General features: G+C 39.3%; 1 protein-coding gene across 6 annotated transcripts in view; it reads left to right on the top strand.

Annotated features, from left to right (window-relative positions):
• Positions 1-21,559, top strand: part of LOC111187540 (E3 SUMO-protein ligase RanBP2) — a 54,621-nt gene that overhangs the window by 7,395 nt on the left and 25,667 nt on the right. For all 6 annotated transcript variants that reach the window (XM_089922514.1, XM_089922513.1, XM_022599308.3 and 3 more), the window contains 14 exons: positions 3,963-4,193; positions 4,530-4,675; positions 6,238-6,430; positions 10,275-10,362; positions 12,696-12,905; positions 13,899-14,080; positions 14,167-14,342; positions 14,501-14,624; positions 15,297-15,458; positions 15,724-15,861; positions 15,938-16,084; positions 17,171-17,350; positions 17,438-17,521; positions 20,375-20,510. In XM_089922514.1, the coding sequence (XP_089778640.1) occupies positions 3,963-4,193; positions 4,530-4,675; positions 6,238-6,430; positions 10,275-10,362; positions 12,696-12,905; positions 13,899-14,080; positions 14,167-14,342; positions 14,501-14,624; positions 15,297-15,458; positions 15,724-15,861; positions 15,938-16,084; positions 17,171-17,350; positions 17,438-17,521; positions 20,375-20,510 (2,197 nt within the window). The remainder of the gene's footprint in view (positions 1-3,962; positions 4,194-4,529; positions 4,676-6,237; positions 6,431-10,274; positions 10,363-12,695; positions 12,906-13,898; positions 14,081-14,166; positions 14,343-14,500; positions 14,625-15,296; positions 15,459-15,723; positions 15,862-15,937; positions 16,085-17,170; positions 17,351-17,437; positions 17,522-20,374; positions 20,511-21,559) is intronic.

The following is a 21,559-nucleotide window of genomic DNA, read 5'->3' as shown; positions in this document are numbered from 1 at the left end:
GGGAGTGTGGGAAATGGGTGAAGGGGGTCACAGGGGTACAAACCTTTAGTTATAAGATAAATAAGTTCTGGGGATGTGAAGTACAGCTTGTGACTATAGGGAACAGTACTGCACTGTGCATTTGAAAGTTGCTGAGAGTGGGTCTTAAAAGTTTTCATCACAAGAAAAAGTAATTTGTAGCTGGGTGAGGTGATGGACGTTAACTTATTGTGGAAGCCATTTCACAGTACATACATTATGGCAATATGCTTTTTCATTAGGTACGAGTTTGCTTCACACATGGCATCTCATTTACCCTTTGGAATGATTAATCTTTTGGGGATTTTATGGTTTGTTAGCTAGATGGTGGAGCTAAAATTAAACTGACTTCTATCTGATATGAAATTTTTGCTTCATTGGGTGAAAATTACCCATAGGGTGGCAGTTCAGAGTTATAAAGTTTTTAAAGAACTGTTATCTAAATTTGGAAAGGACTGTGTTATGGGATAGTGAGGTTTTCAAGCAAAAGTTAAAAGACAGTTTCTTTAGCATGTTATAGGTAATTTCTAAAAATGATAGAAACTTGTTGCTAATATATTAACTCATTCTGCTTGCTTTTCTTTACTGAGTAAAATATAGTTTACTGAGTGACTCTTCTGGAGAAAGTCTTTCCAAATATACTAGGCAAACAGAATTTTAAGTGTATGTTGGGTTGTAACCAATATATTGGGTGGCTTGTAGGATCTTAGTTCCCCGACCAGGGATCGAACACCGGGCCCTGGCAGTGAGAGTGCTGAGTCCTAACCACTGGACCGCCAGGGAAGTCCCAGTGTACATTGTTTTTAACAGGACCCCCTCCATCCCGGCTTATACATGTTTCCGATAGAATTTTTTTTAACTTTTTTATTTTGAAATAATTATAGATTTTTCTCAGGGAGTTGTAAAGATTTCACAGAGAGGTCCTGAGTTTACTTCACCCAGCTCTCCCCAGTGGTTACCTCTTAATGTAACTATAATACAATATCACACCAGGATTTTGGCGTTGGTGCAGTGTGTGTTCAGTTCTTGTTCATCTCATCATGTGTGTAAATTTGCTTAACCAGCACTGCAGTCAAGAGACAGAACTGCCCCATCACTACAGGGCATCTTTCATGCTTGCCCTTCTGTGGTCACATCCACCTCTCCTTCCCATCGTCCTTAACTTCTGCCAACTGGGAATTTGTTCTCTGTCTTTATAATTTTGTAATTTAAAAATGTTGTATAAATAGAATCAGACATCGGGTGACCTTTTGCGGTTGGCTTTTTTCATTCTGTACAGTGCCCTTGAGACCCATTCAGGTTGTATCAGTCAGTAGTTGATTCCTTCATTTTATTGCTGAGTAGTATTTTGTCATATGGGTGTGTTCCACAGTTTAACCATTTACTTTTGAGGGAAATTTCGGTTGTTTCCAATTTTTAGTGATTACAAATCTGGCATGAGCAATTGTGCACAGATTTTTAAATCAAAAGTGTTTTAAAAACCCCTAGAGATAAATACTAGTAACATTAAGTTTTTCTCCCTGTGATAAGCACCTGGATTTTAAATATTAATCTAGGGGCTTCCCTGGTGGCGCAGTGGTTAAGAGTCCGTCTGCCGATGCAGGGGACACGGGTTCGTGCCCCAGTCCAGGAAGATCCCACATGCCGCGGAGTGACTAGGCCCGTGAGCCATGGCCACTGAGCCTGTGCTCCGCAACAGCAGAGGCCCCAACAGTGAGAGACCCGCATGCTGCAAAAAAAAAATTAATCTAAAATGTTAGGTTTCAGTGTGTAGATTTCTTTACCTTATTATCTTTGTTTTATGCCTCAAACATAATTTCCTTATTGGCCATTGACAGTCCATTCCATTGTGACATTATGGACCATGTATAAATGGGAGGGGATTATTTTTCTTGCAGTATAACCAAAGTTAAATGTTTCTGAAGCATCCTGATTTCCTTTAATGACTCTTTAAAGACAGTGTTGTCTAAAACTAAATCTTATGTCAGATCCCCCCCCCCATCTTTTGGATAGAAATCCATGAGATTTGTAGCTATTTAGCAATGTAATTCTATTTCTCCTAAAATTTAAGGCTTACTTAACAGTAAATAGCTTTTTGACATTTCTCTAATGAACAAAACTACTCAATATTATTAATGAGAGGGCATTTTCTCTTGGGTATGGGAGCAGAATTTTTGTTTTTTAATACTTATTTATTTGCTTATTTGGTTGCACCGGGTCTTAGTTGCGGCTCATGGGCTCCTTAGTTGTGGCTGGCAGGCTCCTTTAGTTGCAGCTCGCCGGCTCCTTAGTTGTGGCATGCGAACTCTTAGTTGCAGCATGCATGTGGGATCTAGTTCCCTGACCAGGGATCAAACCTGGGCCGCCTGCATTGGGAGCGTGGAGTCCTAACTACTGTGCCACCAGGGAAGTCCTGAGAGTAGAATTTTTGAAAAGCATCCATAATGGTGTTGATTTTTTACTTATTTATTTTTAAACATATAATTGAAGTCTAGGGCTTTTTTGCAGTTATAGACACACCAAGTGTAAGTTACAGAACTGATCCAGGAGGAGAGAGCTTGGTGAGGGAGAAAGGGCACTAATGGCGAGCATGATCTGCGAGGTGGCGGGGTGGGGAGGTGAGTGCAGGAAGGTCGAGTGGAGCTTAGGGGTGATGGCTTCCATTTTCTCTGCGGGGGATGAGGTGTGATCATAAGTTGAAAGTGAGAGTTGGAGGAAAGAGGAGTATGAAGTGAACTCTTCAGGGAATGGAGAAAGTGAGCTTATTAGAAGTAAAATAGGGCTTTATTTTTTCTAGGCATTACCAGTTTGGCAGTTTGAGATTATGAAAGTAAATCAGTTAGCTTGCTTGTGATTTCCCAAATTCCCGAATGCCCTACACTCACTTGTTCATCTGTTAGTGTATGGGCGCAGAGGAAGCAGGTGGTGGGGTCTCCAGGAAAGGTGGAGGGAGTTAATTGAAGGCACCTATAAGTAAGGAGTAATTGTGGATGTTGGGACTGTGGCATTTCAGCTTGACATGGAAGGAAAGTGTATGTGTGTATTTCATGGAAAATTAAAACTTGGTGATGTCAGTGTACTGAAAGCTTTTCAGGTGGTAGAGGCAAAGAGATGTGGCAGTGAGGGTATGTGAGCCCCTGTGAGGTGGGAAAATGAGAGGGTGTGGTGGTCTGAGCACTTTGATCAAAATACAGATTTTGCCAACTGGATGGCTGAGGCTGGAGTGTGGAGCAGTGGAGATGAGGTCGTTAAAGAGCAGAATGCCCAGGCTATTGTGTGTCTTGTGCACTTGTCAGTTGCCACTGACAGTGGCAGTTGTTAGGGATAAAGGAAGACAGTTCTATTCCAGTTACTAATGAGGGGGGACTGGCAGGAGTAGCCGGATAGCAAGTCCTTTAGAAAACAGAGTTAGGAGCAGGGATGTGGTGGTGACGCTGGGAGACCCCCACCTCCTCTACTTGTGCGTAGGCTAGCAGAGAAGTGATGGCAGCTGTCTTGGAATGGGACTCCATTCAGAAAGGCCAGAAGGTGAAGACTTTGAGAAGATAGCAGAGCAGTAGGAGCTCCACAGTGGGAGCAGAGGGGCAGAGATGAGTCAGCCTTAGGGAGATGCAGAGCACATTGAGGGTGAGGACCCTGGTGCAAGGGTTCCTGGGAGGCTAGGCGTCTGGTAGTGACCGGAGTGTGCAGGGACGCAGGCCGGTCATCCTGGCACACTCTGAGGTGAGCATGGGCAGCCACTGCTGCTGTGTCATCCCAGGTGTTTCTCCTCACGTACATTTCTTGAGGTTTAGCTTCTAGGCTGGAAGTGACTCTGAGGGGCTAATGAGGTAGGTAGAGTGGGAATTTACTAAAGCCAGACACAGTGGGATGACGCTCATAGGAGCCATGATGTGTTTAAATTTGCACAGATGTTTCTCTAATTAACGGTTCTTTAAAAATAGGAACAGCTTTTAGATTGTAAAGGTGAAGATGGATGGAATAAACTTTTCGACTTGATTCAGTCAGAACTTTATGCAAGACCTGATGATGTGCACATGAACATCCGACTAGTAGAGCTGTATCGCTCAAACAATAGACTGAAGGATGCTGTGGCCCACTGCCACCAGGCAGAGAGAAACATAGTCTTGCGTTCAAGTTTAGAGTGGAATTCCTGTGTTGTACAGACCCTTAAGGTAGGTAAAAACTGTTGGGTCTCACACTTCTTGATGGACAGTTACCATATATCCCTTTGTATTTAAGTGCTGCCTTCCAAGACCTAAATTTCTTTCATTTATGTATAGCAGCTGTGAAATGAGATTTTTGCTACCATGATTTCAATTTATAATGGGTGGATTGGAGAAATAAATATGAGAAATATGTTTATATATTTTTTGGTGTTTTTATAGGCTGATTTAAAATCGACATGGTTTTACAGCATAGGAATGGGCAAAGGAATATGTAGGCATAAAGCACTCAGTTTTGTAACACATGATAAAGTTTTGTAACTTGGAGTTCTTTTTGCAAAATAGGAATATCTGGAATCTTCACAGTGTTTGGAGTCTGATAAAAGTAACTGGCGAGCAACCAATCAGGACTTACTTCTAGCCTATGCTAACCTTATGCTTCTCACGCTGTCCATGAGAGATGTGCATGAGAGCAGGGAATTGTTGGAGAGGTATGTTGACCTACGGAGACAGTACTTTGGTGTCAACTACAGATTTTCTGTTTGTGGTAATTCTGTTCATTGGTCTAAACATCTTAATGGCATTATTTTTTCTGTAATATATCCAGAGGTAATAGTTAACATAATGAACTACTTAGAAGGAATCTTCTTTTGTGGGGATATTATAATTGGTTTTGTGTGACTTTGATTTCTAGAGAACTGTATTACTGCTTAGGCTTTATTAAATTATAGTTAAATATTTAGTTTTGGCATACTTACTAAAGAGTTGAGCCTGAAAATGAATGTTCTAACTGCTGTTCCATATTTTGTTTCAAAAAAAATGATACAATCTTGATTGAAAATCAGAGAATAAACTTCATTTGTCAGATATTCTAGTATAAGCTGTTAACGTGACTGATATTTCAGAAAACAATATTTTAGCTTAGAAACAAGATAACTAAAATATAATACATGATTTTTCTGTTTTCCACGTTTTAATTTTGAGGACCAGTATCTCCACTTGATTAAAATAAATTCCGCTGAACAGAAACATCACTTGGAATTGTGTGTTAGTTTAGAGCAGGGGTTGACTAGAGCTTGTGGGCCAAACAAGGCTTACAGCCTGATTGTATGAATAAAGTTTTCCTGGCCACAGCCATTGTTATGTGTTATCTATGGCTGCTTACACACTGCAGTGGTAGAGCTGAGCACTTGTGACAGAGGTGGTGTGCCTGCAAAGCCACATTAGTATGTGGCCCTTTATAGGAGAAGTTTGACATTCCGTGGTTTACACTCTCCATTTGTCTGAAAAGTAATTCTTTTCACTGAAGTGTAGAGTTAGTTTTCTTGAGGAAATACTTAGTGTCTTAACATGGGTAGGGTAAGAGAGTATCCAAAAAAAACTAAATTGAACTTTTAGATCATTTTAGAAAATATTTAGGTTTTTATGTTTTTTTGATTTTGGTGTGGTTATATACTTAAAAACTTGGTTACATGAGGAAATAAAGGAGAAAGAGACAATTTTTTAGTAGTACTAAAAAATAATTTTAACTTCATGGATCCATAGGAGGAGGGGTGTTAAGACCCTCTAAGGCAGCCGTCCCCAAGCCTTTTGGCACCAGGGACTGGGGGTGGGGCGGGGGGATTCAAAAGCATTAATTAATACATAGATTACAAATAATAGTGAGAAATATAATTTATTTAACTCTAGTTATGTGTATAGTAAGAAGAGCAGTTATGGTATTGATAATGCACATATTTTAATTATTATAATTTGAAAATGGCATGTTTAATTTGAGAAATTTCAACTTTGAATTAAATAACAAAACTATATGATGGAGAAGATGTTTTGGAATAAGACATTCTAGAGGTTAAGCTTGAAGTATAGGAAGTGTGTGGAATAACAGTAAGGCTAGATGATTTATAATGCATAAAACAGAATATGGATTATTAAGAGTTAGAATGTGGAAGATGAAGCTTGAAATAAATTGTTTTATTTTATTTTGAGTTAAATACTGAAACTGATTATTTACAATGCAGTAGTTTAATGTGTGTTTAATACTTTAATATTACAGTTTTGATAGTGCTCTTCAGTCTGTGAAATCTTGTGTGGGTGGAAATGATGAACTCTCAGCTACTTGCTTCGAAGTGAGAGGACATTTCTACATGCATGCTGGTTCTCTGCTTTTGAAGATGGGTCAGCATAGTGACGTGCAGTGGCGAGCGCTCTCTGAGCTGGCTGCGTTGTGCTATCTCATAGCCTTTCAGGTAATCCACTCCCAGTTTTGCATGCAGTTGACATTTCAGTGAGACTTTGTTGTATTTCACATGGAGGTGTGTCCTGGTCTGTAATGAAAATATGGGTAAATATGTAAAATTAAAATGAAATAGTTACTTTGATGGGTGAAGAGTAACAAGATTTATACAGTACTGGTGAGGCTGGTGAAACAGGTACATTGATGCATTGCTGGTGGCAGTTGGCATTGCTGTGGCTTTTTGGAAGATCAATTTGAAGAATTTGATCTTTTTACTCTGCCATTTCTGGGAACCTGTAGTATGGAAATAGTCTCAAGTATGGGTAAAACTTGATTCAAAAAGATAACGCATAACTTGGATGAAAAACTAAGTAAGTAAATTTTGGGGTATGGTTGCGTAAGCTATGATCGAAGAATGTGTTTACCACCCGCATTTCAACATGTTAATTGAAAACATGCGTATGTGATATGTATACAACATTAATAGTATATTTAATGTACAGCAGTATACTTACTTATCTTTGGAAACATGAAACTTCTTTATACATAGAACGTGACATGAAGAAAATATGCCAAAATATTAACCATTATTTTTAGATGATGAGATGCTGGCTCTTTTCCCTTCCCTAATTCATTTTTGTAGTTTTAATGTTTTCTTTAGTGAGCTTCTAGTAATTCTGAAGTGAAAAGAAATAAGCAGTCTTCCAAAAAATGAATTAAGCCCAGCTTGTAAAAATTATTGTTAGCTTTAGAGAATAATCTTTTGCCTGAGAGAAAGAAAAAGGGGTTCACTATAGAATTACTTTTAGAGAATGTTCCTCCTTCTAGTTCATATTACCTAGATCTTTTAAAAACCTGTTGATATGTGGTCCACAGTGCTATGGTGTGCTCAGTGGAAGCATTTTGGCTCATAAGGAATATATTTTAGTGAAAATTAGTGAAGTTAATGAAGTTTGCTGATTTATATAAGCACTAAAAGGTACTTATGATTAATATAGAATCCTCAAGTAGCTGACAGTTTTCTTATTTTTAATGGAAACTAAAATGTATTAAATTTTTAAAAAATGTGTATTTTTAAGTTAACACACAGTCAACCATCCTAAACATTGGCCTTTTTAAAATTGAAGCATAGTTGATGTACAGTATTGAGTAAGTTACAGGTATATAATATAGTGAGTCACCATTTTTAAAGATTATACTCCATTTATAGTTATTGTAAAATATTGGCTGTATTCCCTGTGTTGTACAGTATATCCTTGTAGCTTATTTTATACACAATAGTTTGCACCTCTTAACTCCCCACCGATACCTTGCCCCTCCCTCCTTCCCTCTCCCCACTGGTAACCACTAGTTTGTTTTATATATCTGTGAGTCTGTTTCTTTTTTCTTATATTCATTAGTTTATTGTATTAAACTTTGACCTTTTTAAATAGTAAAAACTAAATCTCCCTCTTAATTGATTGCGTGAGGCTAACTTTTTTAATGGTAGGGTTTTCAGACCCTTGCTTAGGGGACTGCTGTAGTTCTAGTGAGTCCAGGTAGTCCCCCACTTACGATTGCCCGACTTATAGATTTTCAACTTTACAACGGTGTGAAAGTGCTACACATTCAGTAGAAACTGTACTTTGAATGTTGATCTTTTCCTGGGCTGGCGATACGTGGTACATACTCTACTGTGACGCTGGGCAGTGGCAGCAGGCTGCACCCCCCATCTGTCACACACCCATGAAGACTTACAGCCATCTGTACCCAGACAAGAACAGTCCTGCTTTTCATTTTTAGCACAGTTTTCAATCACATGAGATATTGAGCACTTTACAATAAATGGGCTTTTTGCGTTACATGAGTTTGCCCGATTGTAGGCTGATGTAAGTGCTCTGAGCACGTTGAAGGTAGGTCAGGTGTATTAAATGCATTTCAACTTAGGATATTTTCAACTTACGGGTTTATTGGGGCATAACCCCATCGTAAGTTGAAGATCTGCGTGTCTGTGTTTCAGCTAGTTAAGCAAATTCTCTCTTGAAACCTTTTTTTGGCCGCACTGTGCAGCTTGTGGGATCTTGGTTCCCTGTCCAGGGATTGAGCTGGGGTCCTCGGCAGTGAAAGCGCCGAGTCCTAACCACTGGACTGCCAGGGAATTCCCTCTTTTGAAACCTTTTAATTAAGATGAGGAAATGTTGATTTGAGATGATGTGACTGAGTACATTCATAACTAATTTACTGGTCCCAAATGATAGTGGTTGAGTAGTTCTGGAAAAGGTGCCAGTGTTATGAATTGTGGTCAGTTTGAAAGCAAAAAGAATTATGTCACATTTTGTTTCTTATTTTCTGTGGTCTTCAACATCTATCTATAGATGACTAAGTTTGGCTTCATGCTTAAAAAACTTCTGGGTAAAAGCATAGGTCAAACTAATGTTTCTAAAATTCAGAATCAGAAGTTTTTAGGTTCATAAGTAATATATTTATTTTGAAAAATTATCTTTGGAAAGGTGGTTATATTCACATGGTTTCATATTGTAGTGACATGTAAGAATATACAGTGAAAACTCCTTCCTGTGTCTGTTCCTTAGTCATTTACTTCTCTTCCCTGGAGGAACTAATGTCATTAGTTTCTTATGACTTCTTCAAGAAATGTTTTATGCACACACACTTAGAAAATACAGAAAGAAGAAATTCTGTACATTCTATTTATTTTGCTTTATTTCCATGAAATATATCTTGGTGATATTTCCATATCAGCCCAGAAGACATGGCATGAGTACAGCACCCTCATTTGTTCTGACGTTTGCATGTTATTTCATTCTATGGATGTACCATAGATTGGGTTTCTTTAAACCAGTGCCCTAAAACCAAGATACCAGGTTTTACTTTTTTGCTATGCTACTTCAAAATAATTCTGCAACGAGTAATTTATGCCATTTCACATGTGAAAATTTGCGGGTGGAATAAATGCTTGAGAGAAGAATGGCAGGATCAAAGTGTATCTATGCATTTATAAGTTTTAGAGCTATTGCCAAATTTCTAGCCTCACAGAGGTTGTACCAAATTATACTCCCACTACCAATTTAAGAAAGTCATTAGAGGTTTAACAGCAGTTACACCCACCATCCATATAGTTAAGTTTTAGGATATCTCCAGTAAGTGTTTGTTGTCGAAGTGAACATTTTCAGCGATGGACATTTGCTGCTTTTCAAGATAGCCTGTTGCATTTTTGGATAATTTGGTTCTTGGTGCTTCCTTATATGGAGTAAAAATATTTCTCAAGCTGCTACCCATTGGTGGTGGTTTTTCCTTTTAGTGCTATTAAAAAGTCTAGCCCTTCTTTTACAAGATTCTTTTCCTAATATCTGAACGCAGCTGTCGTCTTTTCACCATTCTGTTTATTCATAATTGTTCCAGCTCTTCTTCGTAGGATATGGCTTGGAGCCCTTTTACTCTCTTGGTTGTCCCAGTTATCCCAGTGGTATCTCAGATTATTCTCTGGAAATGTGCTGTCCACAGTGTGGCATTTCCAAGTATGGGCCCACCAGTGCCAGATCATGGAGAGCTGTCATCTCTTCCACTGCTCTCATTCTGTTATGCAGGGTAGAAAAGGTCTCTAACCAAGTACTCCCCAGCTGTAACTTGAATGTGCTTTTAGTAGAAAGTAATTTCTCAGAAGTGCTCTTTGTAGGCATCTTTTATAGATTATCTAAATTTCTTGGTTCTGAGTGTTTTGCAGTTAGATTTCCAACTCTGTTTAACATTGGCTAACTGTTTATTCTTTATCGAAAAAGTACAGTGTACTAGAAAGGAACATCTTACTGTTAAAAATGTGAGTATCACTAAATTAAGATTTTTGATTCTAAAATGATCAGGTTCCAAGACCAAAGATTAAATTTATAAAAGGAGAAGCTGGACAAAATCTACTGGAAATGATGGCCTGTGATCGTCTGAGCCAATCAGGTAATAGTAATGTTTAACTGATTTTATTTTAAAAAGAAAAGAAAATTTCTGTTTGGGCACATCTTATGATAGTATCTTCTCTCTGTCCAGGAGATAATTTGTCATAATCATTTGTTTCTCTTTGCCATATTGGATTAGGGAGCGAGATACAGAAAGAATGATAAGAAATTGTATATTCTTTAAAAGGAACAAATATTGTTTGCTCCCGGGTAGAGAAACTGCTTCCCCCCCTTCCCCCCCTTAATCTAGCTGCTAGAGCCTCCATCCAGAATATTTTTTTTCCTTTTTATTTTTTAAAAATTTATTTTTTTGCGGTACACGGGCCTCTCACTGTTGTGGCCTCTCCTGTTGCGGAGCACAGGCTCCAGAAGCGCAGGCTCAGTGGCCATGGCTCACAGGCCTAGCCGCTCCGCGGCATGTGGGATCTTCCTGGACCGGGGCACGAACCCGCGCCCCCTGCATCGGCAGGCGGACTCTAAACCACTGTGCCACCAGGGAAGCCCTTTTTTTCCTTTTTTAAAAAAAATTTTTTTTAATGTTTATTTTATTTTTTGCTTTCTCTAGTTGTGGCAAGCGGGGGCTACTCTTTGTCGTGGTGCGTGGGCTTCTCATTGCGGTGGCTTCTCTTGTTGCGGAGCACAGGCTCTAGGCGCATGGGCTTCAGGAGTTGCAGCACACGGTCTCAGTAGTTGTGGCATGCGGGCCCTAGAGCGCGTGGGCTTCAGTAGTTGTGGCACACAGGCTTAGTTGCTCCGCGGCATGTGGGATCTTCCCAGACCTGGGATCGAACCCTCGTCCCCTGCGTTGGCAGGCGGATTCTCAGCCACTGCGCCACCAGGGAAGTCCCTCCATCCAGAATATTTTAAAGCACTTCCTAAACTAAGAATAAGTTACTCATCAGATGCTTAAGACATTACTATGGGGGATATAAAGATGAAAAAGTTCTGGATCTCTCTCTTAAGGAACTGACATCATAGTAAAAGAGATAGAAGGTATATATTCACATTCTGTTAGGCTCTTGGAATTTTTAGATTTATTCCCAGTTTTGACTATTTGGGATGGATCCTAAAGGTCTGTTACAGACTCTCTGGCTTCGTTAAGGCAGAAACTTGCAGGTGTTCACACAGGCAGTGAATCAAGCAGTGAACTGAAGACTCCATGGGGAAATGTTTCTGTAAGAAGTTTTCATATAAAGTTGAAAGGACTTTGTTAAGAGTTAAGAAGTGGACTTAAATCAGAGTAGCTATAAGCTGTTGTCTGTGGGTAGACTGTTGATTAATGCCCCTGTGTCCCACAGCTTACTTTTTTGTGAGAGACAGACTTTGAGTCCTTGAAGAAGTGACCTTCTGTTTTTCTCTTAGGTGTCCCTTCTACCTTTGCACAGTTTGTAAAATGAACTTATTTTACTATCTTTGATCTGGGCCTTACTGGGTTTGTCTTTGCAAATTTTCAGAGAGATAATGGTCTGGCGGTAACCAAACCTGACTGACCAGCAGAATTACTCCACTTTGTTTTAAAATGGCTTGATTGTGTAAAATTCACATATGATATTATTCACCCATTTTAAGTGTACAGTTTAGTGGTTTTTTAGTATGTTCACGGAGTTGTGCAGTCATCACCACAATTTTAGGATATTTTCATCACCTCATAAAGAAACCTCGTACCCGTTAGCAGTCACTCCTCATTCCTCCAGACCCCCTCGTCCTAGGCAACCACTAATTTTCTGCCTCTTTATACCTCTCTGTTCTGGACAGTTCATATAAATTGAATCATACAAAGTGTGGTCTTTCGGTAACTGTCTTCTTTCACTTAGCATAGTGTTTTCAAGGTGCATCCATGTTGTAATGTGACCTAGAACTTCATCCAAGGAGCGTTTTTAAAATAGATTCTTCACCCTAAATCTGTGGAATCAGAATCTTTGGGAGTGGGGCCTGGAAATAAAAAAAGAAAATTTTTAAGCTTTTTAAAGGATGATTCTGACCAGCCAGGTTTAGAAGTTAGGTTTATCAGGTCAGAAAATTTGAGCTTGGTCCTGTTCTCCTGTGGCCACTTGAATCCCACACTTTTCCATCTAAAATGGAAATCCTTTTGGTATTTTTCGCACACAGTTTTTTCTTTCCTTTTATTCTAGTATGTAGATACAGATACTGTTACACTGTAGTCTATTCATTTTTCACATCAGCACCCTTTTGGGTCCAGCTGTGGTTGTTGGGCTGGAGGGCTGGGTCTGAGATAGTCATGTTATTTCCCCTTAGGGTATGTGAATGAAACTATTGAGAGAGATGAATAAAAACAATCTGTTTTTTAAATGATGGAAATAATTTGTTTTTCAGGGCATATGCTGCTAAACTTAAGTCGTGACAAGCAAGACTTTTTAAAAGAGGTTGTAGAATCCTTTGCCAATGAAAGTGGGCAGTCTGCTGTATATGATGCTCTGTTTTCTAGTCAGTCACCTAAGGATAGATCTTTCCTTGGTAGCGATGATATTGGAAACCTTGATGTGCAAGCGCCAGATCCTGAGGATTTGGCTCGATATGATGTTGGTAAGTTGTATCTTTCTAAGGAAACATTCTGCATTTTAATCCTTTTATACTAGGAGACAAATAATAGCAACAAGGGGAATAAATTGCCCATAATCTCATTACCCAGAAATAATGACTTAATATTTTCCTATATTCCTTGCAAGTTTTTTGAAGGGTTGGGGTAGTATGAGGGGTTGGGGTAGCCGTAGTGGTGGCATATGTTTTTCTTATAAATAGTTGTTTATACTGTACACATGATTAGTCTCATGAATTCTTTCTCATCCTGTCTCTCTAAATATCACTTTTAGTGGCAATATGATCTTTTTAGTGAAGTAGCCATAATTTGTTTGCCACTTTTTATTGTTGGGTATTGAAGGTGCTTCCAGTTTTTTCACTTATATTAAAATGCTGATGAAAACTTTAAAGTGCCTCTATTTCAATTTTTTCCATAGAGATTCCTAAAAACAGAATTACTGGGATAAAGTTGATGAACATGTTTAAGTCTCTTGCAAATTGCCATATTACAAGAAAACTTGTACCTATTTATTATGCTTTCTGAAGCCCATAACTTTTTTAGTATTGAATTTCTTGTAGAGGAAAAGATCTATTTATTATCCTAATGGACTAATGTAGTGGTATCCCATTGTTTTAATATTTCTTTACTGAAAGGAATATCTATTGTTTCAAGATTTCTTACTGGTGGCTATTCTTTATTTTACCTCTGTCATTAGATTTTGTTTTATTGAGTTCTAGTGAGGCTCTTTTTTCTTCTTAGATGGACTTCAAAAGAACATTTTCCATTATAACTGTCTTTATTAAAGTTCCTAGATGGAGTTTGAATACTTCTAATAAGAACATAAGACTTTGCTTATCATAGATTTCTCCTGTGCTCTGATATAGAAAAGCAGTTATAAAATTAAGGTATATTTATTATGAGTCAGTTGTTTATGTTGGCAAAACTGATGGGACACAAAGATTTCCAAAACCTCAGGCCAATTTTTTTTTGTATTTCAGGTGCCATTCGAGCACATAATGGTAGTCTTCAGCACCTCACCTGGCTTGGCTTACAGTGGAATTCATTGCCTGCCTTACCTGCAATTCGAAAATGGCTGAAACAGCTTTTTCATCATTTGCCCCAGGAAACCTCAAGACTTGAAACAAATGCACCTGAATCAATATGTATTTTAGATCTTGAAGTAAGCAGAGATTTTAACAACTTAAACATTATGAGTATTGTTTGATTTTTTTCTACTTAAATTGATTTTTCTTTAAATAAAAACAGGTATTTCTACTTGGAGTAATATATACCAGCCACTTACAATTAAAGGAGAAGTGTAATTCTCACTACAGCTTCTATCAGCCTCTGTGCTTGCCACTTCCTGTGTGTAAACAGCTTTGCACAGAAAGACAGAAATCTTGGTGGGATGCAGTTTGTAATCTAATCCACAGAAAAGCAATGTAAGTAGTCAAATAAGAATACTCCTTTGACTTATTGCCTAGGGACTTTAATTCTCATGTGAAGTTTTAATTTTTAATTATCATGTGATGATTTACATACGTGTAGGTGTTGAACTGCATGTTTATAAATCAATTTTATTAAATACAACTCTTTTTAGACCTGGAACCTCAGCAAAATTGCGACTTCTAGTTCAGCATGACATAAACACTCTAAGGGGCCAGGAAAAACATGGCCTTCAGCCTGCTCTACTTGTGCACTGGGCAAAGTGCCTTCAGAAAACGGTGAGTTCACTGAAGTGGAAGCAGTTTTTAAGAACATTCTGTCATTTTTTAAAATCACAGACTTTACATCGAAAGCCTTTCAGTTTTAAGCACAGCTTATTCATATTACGTCGGGTGAGACGTATTTTCTTAATCTTGCCGCAGAGTGGTTAGTCTAGTTGATACGTGAGTGCTTAGAACGGTGCCCGGCACAGCCAGCGGACTCCGTAAGATTAGTCATTGTTCTCGTTACTTCTCATTACCTTACGAGAACTGTTGTCCAGCCTGAAGGTTTCTTTACGTGTTTGGTGGCACAAGGCTCTGTAGGTAAGGGCATTATCTCTTGCTAAGTAGTTGAGGTCTGTTCTGTGGCAAGATTAGATTAGTTTAGCCCCTTGACCAAACTGTGGCACCTATAAGAGTGGCAGATTTCGGCTGCCTAAAAATAGCAACTTTAAAAAAATAAAGTGGGCTGCCTGATTAGTTAGTGTCATTGAAAGTGTGTAAAAGTTGGTTCTAGAATGATCACTGGTATTAAAGTGGTTAGTTATTCCAGTATTTGGAAAGGTGAGCATATGGCTTTTGAGATTCTATTTTGCCTTGATTTGAAATTTTAACCAGTTGTTCAGACCATCTATAAATGAATTTTTGGATCTGATTGTTTGTGTCTCTTCTGACTTTGTATTTTTTTAGGGCAGTGGTCTTAATTCTTTTTATGATCAACGAGAATACATAGGCAGAAGTGTTCATTACTGGAAGAAGGTTTTGCCATTGTTGAAGATACTTAAAAAGAAGAGCAGTATCCCTGAACCTATTGACCCTCTGTTTAAACATTTTCATAGTGCAGACATTCAGGTAATGGAGGATCCCTTTGTGAACTAACTGGAAATGTGGATTTCCAATTTATAAACAAAGAAGTGGGAGTATAAACTGCTTAAATTTGTTGCTTGGCTATTTCATGGAAGTCTTGTTTTCTAAGTCCACTAGCTGTCACAAATACAGTATGGCAGAAAAGAGTACTGAGATGCTAATCTCAGATCGTGTAAAATCTTTGGGAAATCATTTGGGTTTGATATTCTGGGTAGAGGCAATTTGACTAAAAGTTATCCAATATGTTTAGGCATCTGAAATGGGTGAATATGAAGAGGAAGCACACATAACATGTGCTATATTGGATGCAGTTAATGGAAATATAGACGATGCTGTGGCTGCTTTTGAATCTATTAATAATGTCGTTTCTTACTGGAATCTTGCACTGGTAAGTAGTGTGGTACTTGAATTAAAAGGTTTTTGTTTTAAAACATAATTGTTTCATAAAAGCGCTCTGTGTATAGATTTTTCACAGAAAAGCAGAAGACATTGAAAATGATGCACTTTCTTCTGAAGAACAAGAAGAATGCAAAAATTACCTGAGAAAGACCAGAGACTACCTGATAAAGATTTTAGATGACAGTGATTCAGATCTCTCAGTGGTTAAGAAAGTAAGTTGCAGGTTGTTTGTACTTTCTTATTATTTTGATGAGTACTTTTGCCTTGGTTTTATATTTTGGTAATTTCAGAAATGCTTAGTGGTGCCTTATTAATGCGGAAAATGGAGGGTGTTTAAATATTTAATTAGCATTGTTTTGCCTTAGGTTTGGGGAGGTGGGGTGTGTGTGTTTTTTTTAAACTTGGGCGTTTAAGTTTATACTCTTACAAAAAGTGCTTGTTAGGGAATTAGAAAAGGTTTCCAAGGTACGCATTTATTTTTGTTATCTTGGCAATGAAATCAACAAATATTGCCACCTAAGGACTATTTCTGCATGGACTTCACAGTTAAACATGTCACTGAAATCAAAGGTGGTTTGCTGACTACTTGAGAGCGTTTCTCTCATCATGACCATCTGATGTGACTACCTTTTTCCAGCTGTCAGCAGTTTGAGGCTGTTGTGATGGTATTAACCTTAACTACATTCAACCTTCCACCTGTTTTGTTGATTAGTTTGTGTTGCTGCTCTTGGATTAGGATTTATGTTTGGTGCATTCCAACATCTGTGTTTCTCCTCATATTCAAAATCAGTTAGGGTTTCCCTGGTGGCGCAGTGGTTGAGAGTCTGCCTACCGATGCAGGGGACACGGGTTCGTGCCCCGGTCCGGGAAGATCCCACATGCCGTGGAGTGGCTGGGCCCGTGAGCCATGGCTGCTGAGCCTGCGCGTCGGGAGCCTGTGCTCCACAATGGGAGAGGCCACAACAGTGACAGGCCCGCGCGTACCGAAAAAAAAAAAAAAAAAATCAGTTAGTAAACGTCAGTAACTTAATTTTGTTCACGTGGAAAAGCTTCCCCAGTTAACATTGCTCTGCCATTACTGTGGCTAACGAGGGATAGAAACAACATGGACTTGAGGGTTGGAAGCCTTTGATTACACAGCAGTTTCATGTTTGTTGTTACCTAAAGTATAATGTGCTTGTTACATAAAAGTGAAAAATGTAAATTAGTAAGAAAAAAAATCTGTGTTTATTTTAGAGAGAGTTCTACTTTGGTAAATTTGCAGGCTAAAGCCATTGATTCATGCCTTTTGTTTTTAGTTGCCCGTGCCCCTGGAATCTGTAAAAGAGATGCTTAATTTAGTCATGCAGGAGCTCGATGACTTCAGTGAAGGAGGGCCTCTTTATAGAAATGGTTCTTTGCGAAATGCAGATTCAGAAATAAAACATTCTACACCGTCTCCCACCAAATACTCTCTATCACCAAATAAAAGTTACAAGGTAAGTGGGGAAGAAATGAGTCACTCTACTGTGGAATACATTGCTGCTCTAAATGTTTTAAGTACTTTTTTGTTGTTATTTTTTCAGTATTCTCCCAAAACACCACCTCCATGGGCAGAAGATCAAAATTCTTTATTGAAAATGATCTGCCAACAAGTAGAGGCCATTAAGGTAAATCACTTGATTTCTCTAAACTGTGCCTCTCTTATTCCTAGATTCCTTCCTTGTCCACTTTCTCACTTATTTCTAAAACTGTTCAAAATGTTCCTTTGCCATGTGACTGTAGAATCGTACTGTGTTTTACGTGCTTTCATCTTGACGCTTAGCATTTTTTTTTTTTTTTTTTTTTTTTACGGTAAGCGGGCCTCTCCCGTTGCGGAGCACAGGCTCCGGAAACGCAGGCTCAGTGGCCATGGCTTACGGGCCCAGCCGCTCCGCGGCATGTGGGATCTTCTTGGACCAGGGCACGAACCTGCGTCCCCTGCATCAGCAGGCAGACTCTCAACCACTGTGCCACCAGGGAAGCCCTACATTTAGCATATTTTTGAAACTACTTAAGTGTCTGCGTCCTCCACTAGATATGAATCTTTCAAAGGTAGAGACTCCTATATCCAAAACATAGCCTTGTTTCTGGCATAGAGGAGGTTCCCAGGTGATTGAATTGAACTAGTGAAATATACTCTTCATACCTTGGTCTGTGAGTTTGTCTCAGACTGACTGTGGTTGTGTATGTTAAGTTTAAGGACTTCACAAGTGGTCTAAACTTCAAAAGGTCTCTATCTTTTTAATATTTCATATGAATTTGACTTAATTATGTAAAGAAATAGTTGCGTGAATATGATTTTATTTTAACTTTATGGAAGTGACCTTAACCATAACACTCAAAGGAGCTTTACTTCTTTGAAGTTGGAAGTACAGGTAAGTTGTTTCACGCTCATTGACAAGAACTAAGTCATTCATACTTCTAAAGTTACAGCAAGGAAGTATTGCTATGTGTGTGACTATTGCACTGCTGTCAGCAATTTGTGAGACTTAATACTATTTGTATTTTTTGCACTTGTGATTTTGCACAGTTTTTTTGTCTTAATTTTTAAACTTATTTTTGGCTGTGTTGGGTCTTCGTTTCTGCCTGCGGGCTTTCTCTAGTTGTGGCGAGCAGGGGCTACTCTTCGTTGCGGTGCGCGGGCTTCTCATTGCAGTGGCTTCTTTTGTTGCGGAGCACGGGCTCTAGGTGTGTCGGCTTCAGTAGTGGCAGCACTTGGTCTCAGTAGTTGCAGCACACAGGCCCCGGAGCGCACAGGCTTCAGTAGTTGCAGCTCATGGGCTCAGTAGTTGCAGCGCGTGAGCTCTAGGGCGCATGGGCTTCAGTAATTGTGGCTCAAGGGCTCTAGAGCACAGGCTCAGTAGTTGTGGCACACGGGCCTAGCTGCTCCACGGCATGTGGCATCTCCTCGGACCAGGGATCGAACCCATGTCTCCCGCATCGGCAGGCGGATTCTTAATCACTGTGCCACTAGGGAAGTCCCTGCACAAAGATTTTGTATGTTAATTTTTTATAATCGTGGCTTGTTATGATATTGCATACTTACCATGTAGGCTTCTGGTACCCAACATTGTATTCTTGGAAGCACTAGTAGTGGAGGTCTAGTCCGTGTGCCTAGAAAGCTGAGTTCTAGTACTAACTGCCATTGATGAATGATCTCAGATCAGGGAGTTCCTTATCTTTCTGTCTGTCTGGCTTCTCATCTGTAAAGTTGAGTGAGAATTGTTGAAACCGGTTTTCATCATATGTTCTAGTTGTTTGAATTTTTAAAATTATGTTTATAGCTTTAATTGCATATTTAAATCTATGGTCCAGATACCAGTAGTGACCAATAAAGTTTTCCAGTTGATTCCATCAGTTTCTTATTTTTGGATGTGTAGCATCTGGACTAGACACAGTAGATAGACGAACGGGGAAAATTTTAGTTTGAAAATTCAAGATATTTTTCACCTCAAGAGTTACAGTTTTCAGACAATTTCTTTTCCTAAAACACTTGTTTTTTTGGCCGCACTGTGCGGCTTGTGGGATCTTGGTTTTCCGAACAGGGATTGAACCCCGGGGCCACGGCAGGGAAAGCGCTGAGTCTTAACCAGTGGACTGCCAGGGAATTCCCTCTAAAATACTTCTGGGAGAAGAGAGCAGACATTCTGGATTTGTCTCTGACCTCATTTGTTAATTTTACTATTCCTGAAAAGTGCCTGCTTTGTAGGTTCTGGGTTGGGGAGGGCGTCGTCATTTGGTTGTCTACAAAGTGATGGATCTGATTGCTGACCACTAGCTGTCATTGGAAGGCATTACGTCTGCCGGTTTGGAACTTTGTAAGAATTAAGAGCTAAGGGCGTAAGTAAATTGTCTGGAATGTGTCATTGTATACACATAATATATACAGTATACTACAGGTAATATATTCCGAGCAAGTGTTAGCAGTTTTCCCTTTCCCAGTAGAGCATTTGAGCTTTACCTTGAGAGGTTGGCAGTGTTTGGCACCGCGTATGCGGCTGAGTGGGAGGCTAGTCTGGGAGGGAATGTGGGGTGTAGAGCAGTCCAGGTGGACTGAAGAGCAGAGCAGGTGCAGTGAGGCTCTGGAAGGGCGTTTGGGGCGATGCAGCTGAGCACTGGCAGTGTCAGAGAAAGAAGTTCATTTCGTAGGTACTTGTTTTTTTGAGCAGGTAAGTGTCTTGGCTAGAGCTGAACTTTAGAAAGATTACTTTAAGCCAATGCAGAATGGAAAGGGAGATGAGGCCATTGTTAGGTTAGAGCTGACTCTAGAATGAATGAATTAGGTAATGGTACTAAGGAGTGAAAGAATGGGAGCAAATAACAAGCTTTGACAAATTAAGGATCATGTTTTAAATCAGCACCTGGTACTCAGATCCTACTGGAGTATAGAATCTCTTAAAAGGCATCATCAAGTATTAAGTTTGCTCTAGCACGGTGTCTGCCATGATATAATTGCTTAAAATTGTTTCCTCTTCCAACAGAAAGAAATGCAGGAGTTGAAACTAAATAGTGGTAACTCAGGGTCCCCTCATCGCTGGCCTACAGAGAATTATGGACCAGATTCAGTGCCTGATGGATATCAGGGGTCACAGAATTTTCATGGGGCCCCACTAACAGGTGAGTTGGCAACTGGATACTCCCAGGTATTAGTGAAGTCTGTACTTTCTCCTCCTTTGAACAGGTAACTTGTGAAATCACCTTGTCTGTATACATTTATCTATATACATGTCTGTCTGTGTCTGCCTATATGTTACTTAAGCTGTATTTGGTATTACCAGGATTTCTATAACTCTAAGCAGAAACAAAACAAGCTTTATCTGATCCTGTTTATATAAAGGCTAAAGGCTTAAAGAACCTTTTAATGCACATCTCAGAGGAGCTGAGACTGAGTTGGAGCTATGCCTTATGATTGAAAAAATGTTAACTGACAGCGTTATTCATTAAGAGATGGCTAGTTAAGAACTTAAACGTCTTGGGAATTATTTTGATGACATACTGAGAGGTATGACAGTCCTGGGAAACTTTTTATTTTGAAATACTGTGGTCATATGTAGAAGGAAAGAGTGTGGAGCTAGAGCATACTGGAGTTTTCGGTTGTGCTCTCTTAACTTACCTCTCTGAGCCAGTTTGTTTGAAACCTGGAACTAATACTTGGCATCACATGATTATTGTGAGCATTTGTGTGTGGGTGGTGTGCATTAGGCATTTACTTAGAATATGCATTAAACACCTAATGAACCAAAGGGTACGGACTGTGTCTCCTGTGGTTGTCTGTGTGCCAAGGTGCTTGTGTATGTAATTTTATTTACTGACAGTGACCCAGAGTGGTGGGTACCATCATGAATCCACATTTTTTAGATGAGGAAATGGGTTTGGAAGGGTTATAGGTAACTTACCCATTACTGTACAGATAGTTATTGGTAGAGCCGGGGTTCAAACTCTAGCGCTAAAGCCACTTGTCCCCAGGCAGCCAGAGTGATGGGGAAAATAGGCTTCTTTCACATGAGACAGATTCCTGAAATGTTGGTAATTAGATTAATTGGTTTTGATTCAGAATGGTGTGGCCTAGTTTCACACATTTGTGTGATGGTCCATAGGGCCATACTTAAGGCAAACTCATGGTCCTCTCGTAACAGTGTCCTCCAAGTGTGCGCAAAGTAATAGAA

This window comes from Delphinapterus leucas, chromosome 13 (assembly GCF_059928025.1).
Source record: "Delphinapterus leucas isolate spDelLeu-1000000601 "Yukka" chromosome 13, BTC_Dleu_Yukka2, whole genome shotgun sequence".
NCBI lineage: Eukaryota > Metazoa > Chordata > Mammalia > Artiodactyla > Monodontidae > Delphinapterus > Delphinapterus leucas.
The sequence above is the reverse complement of the archived record's forward strand: the minus strand, read 5'-3'. Positions and strand labels throughout refer to the sequence as shown.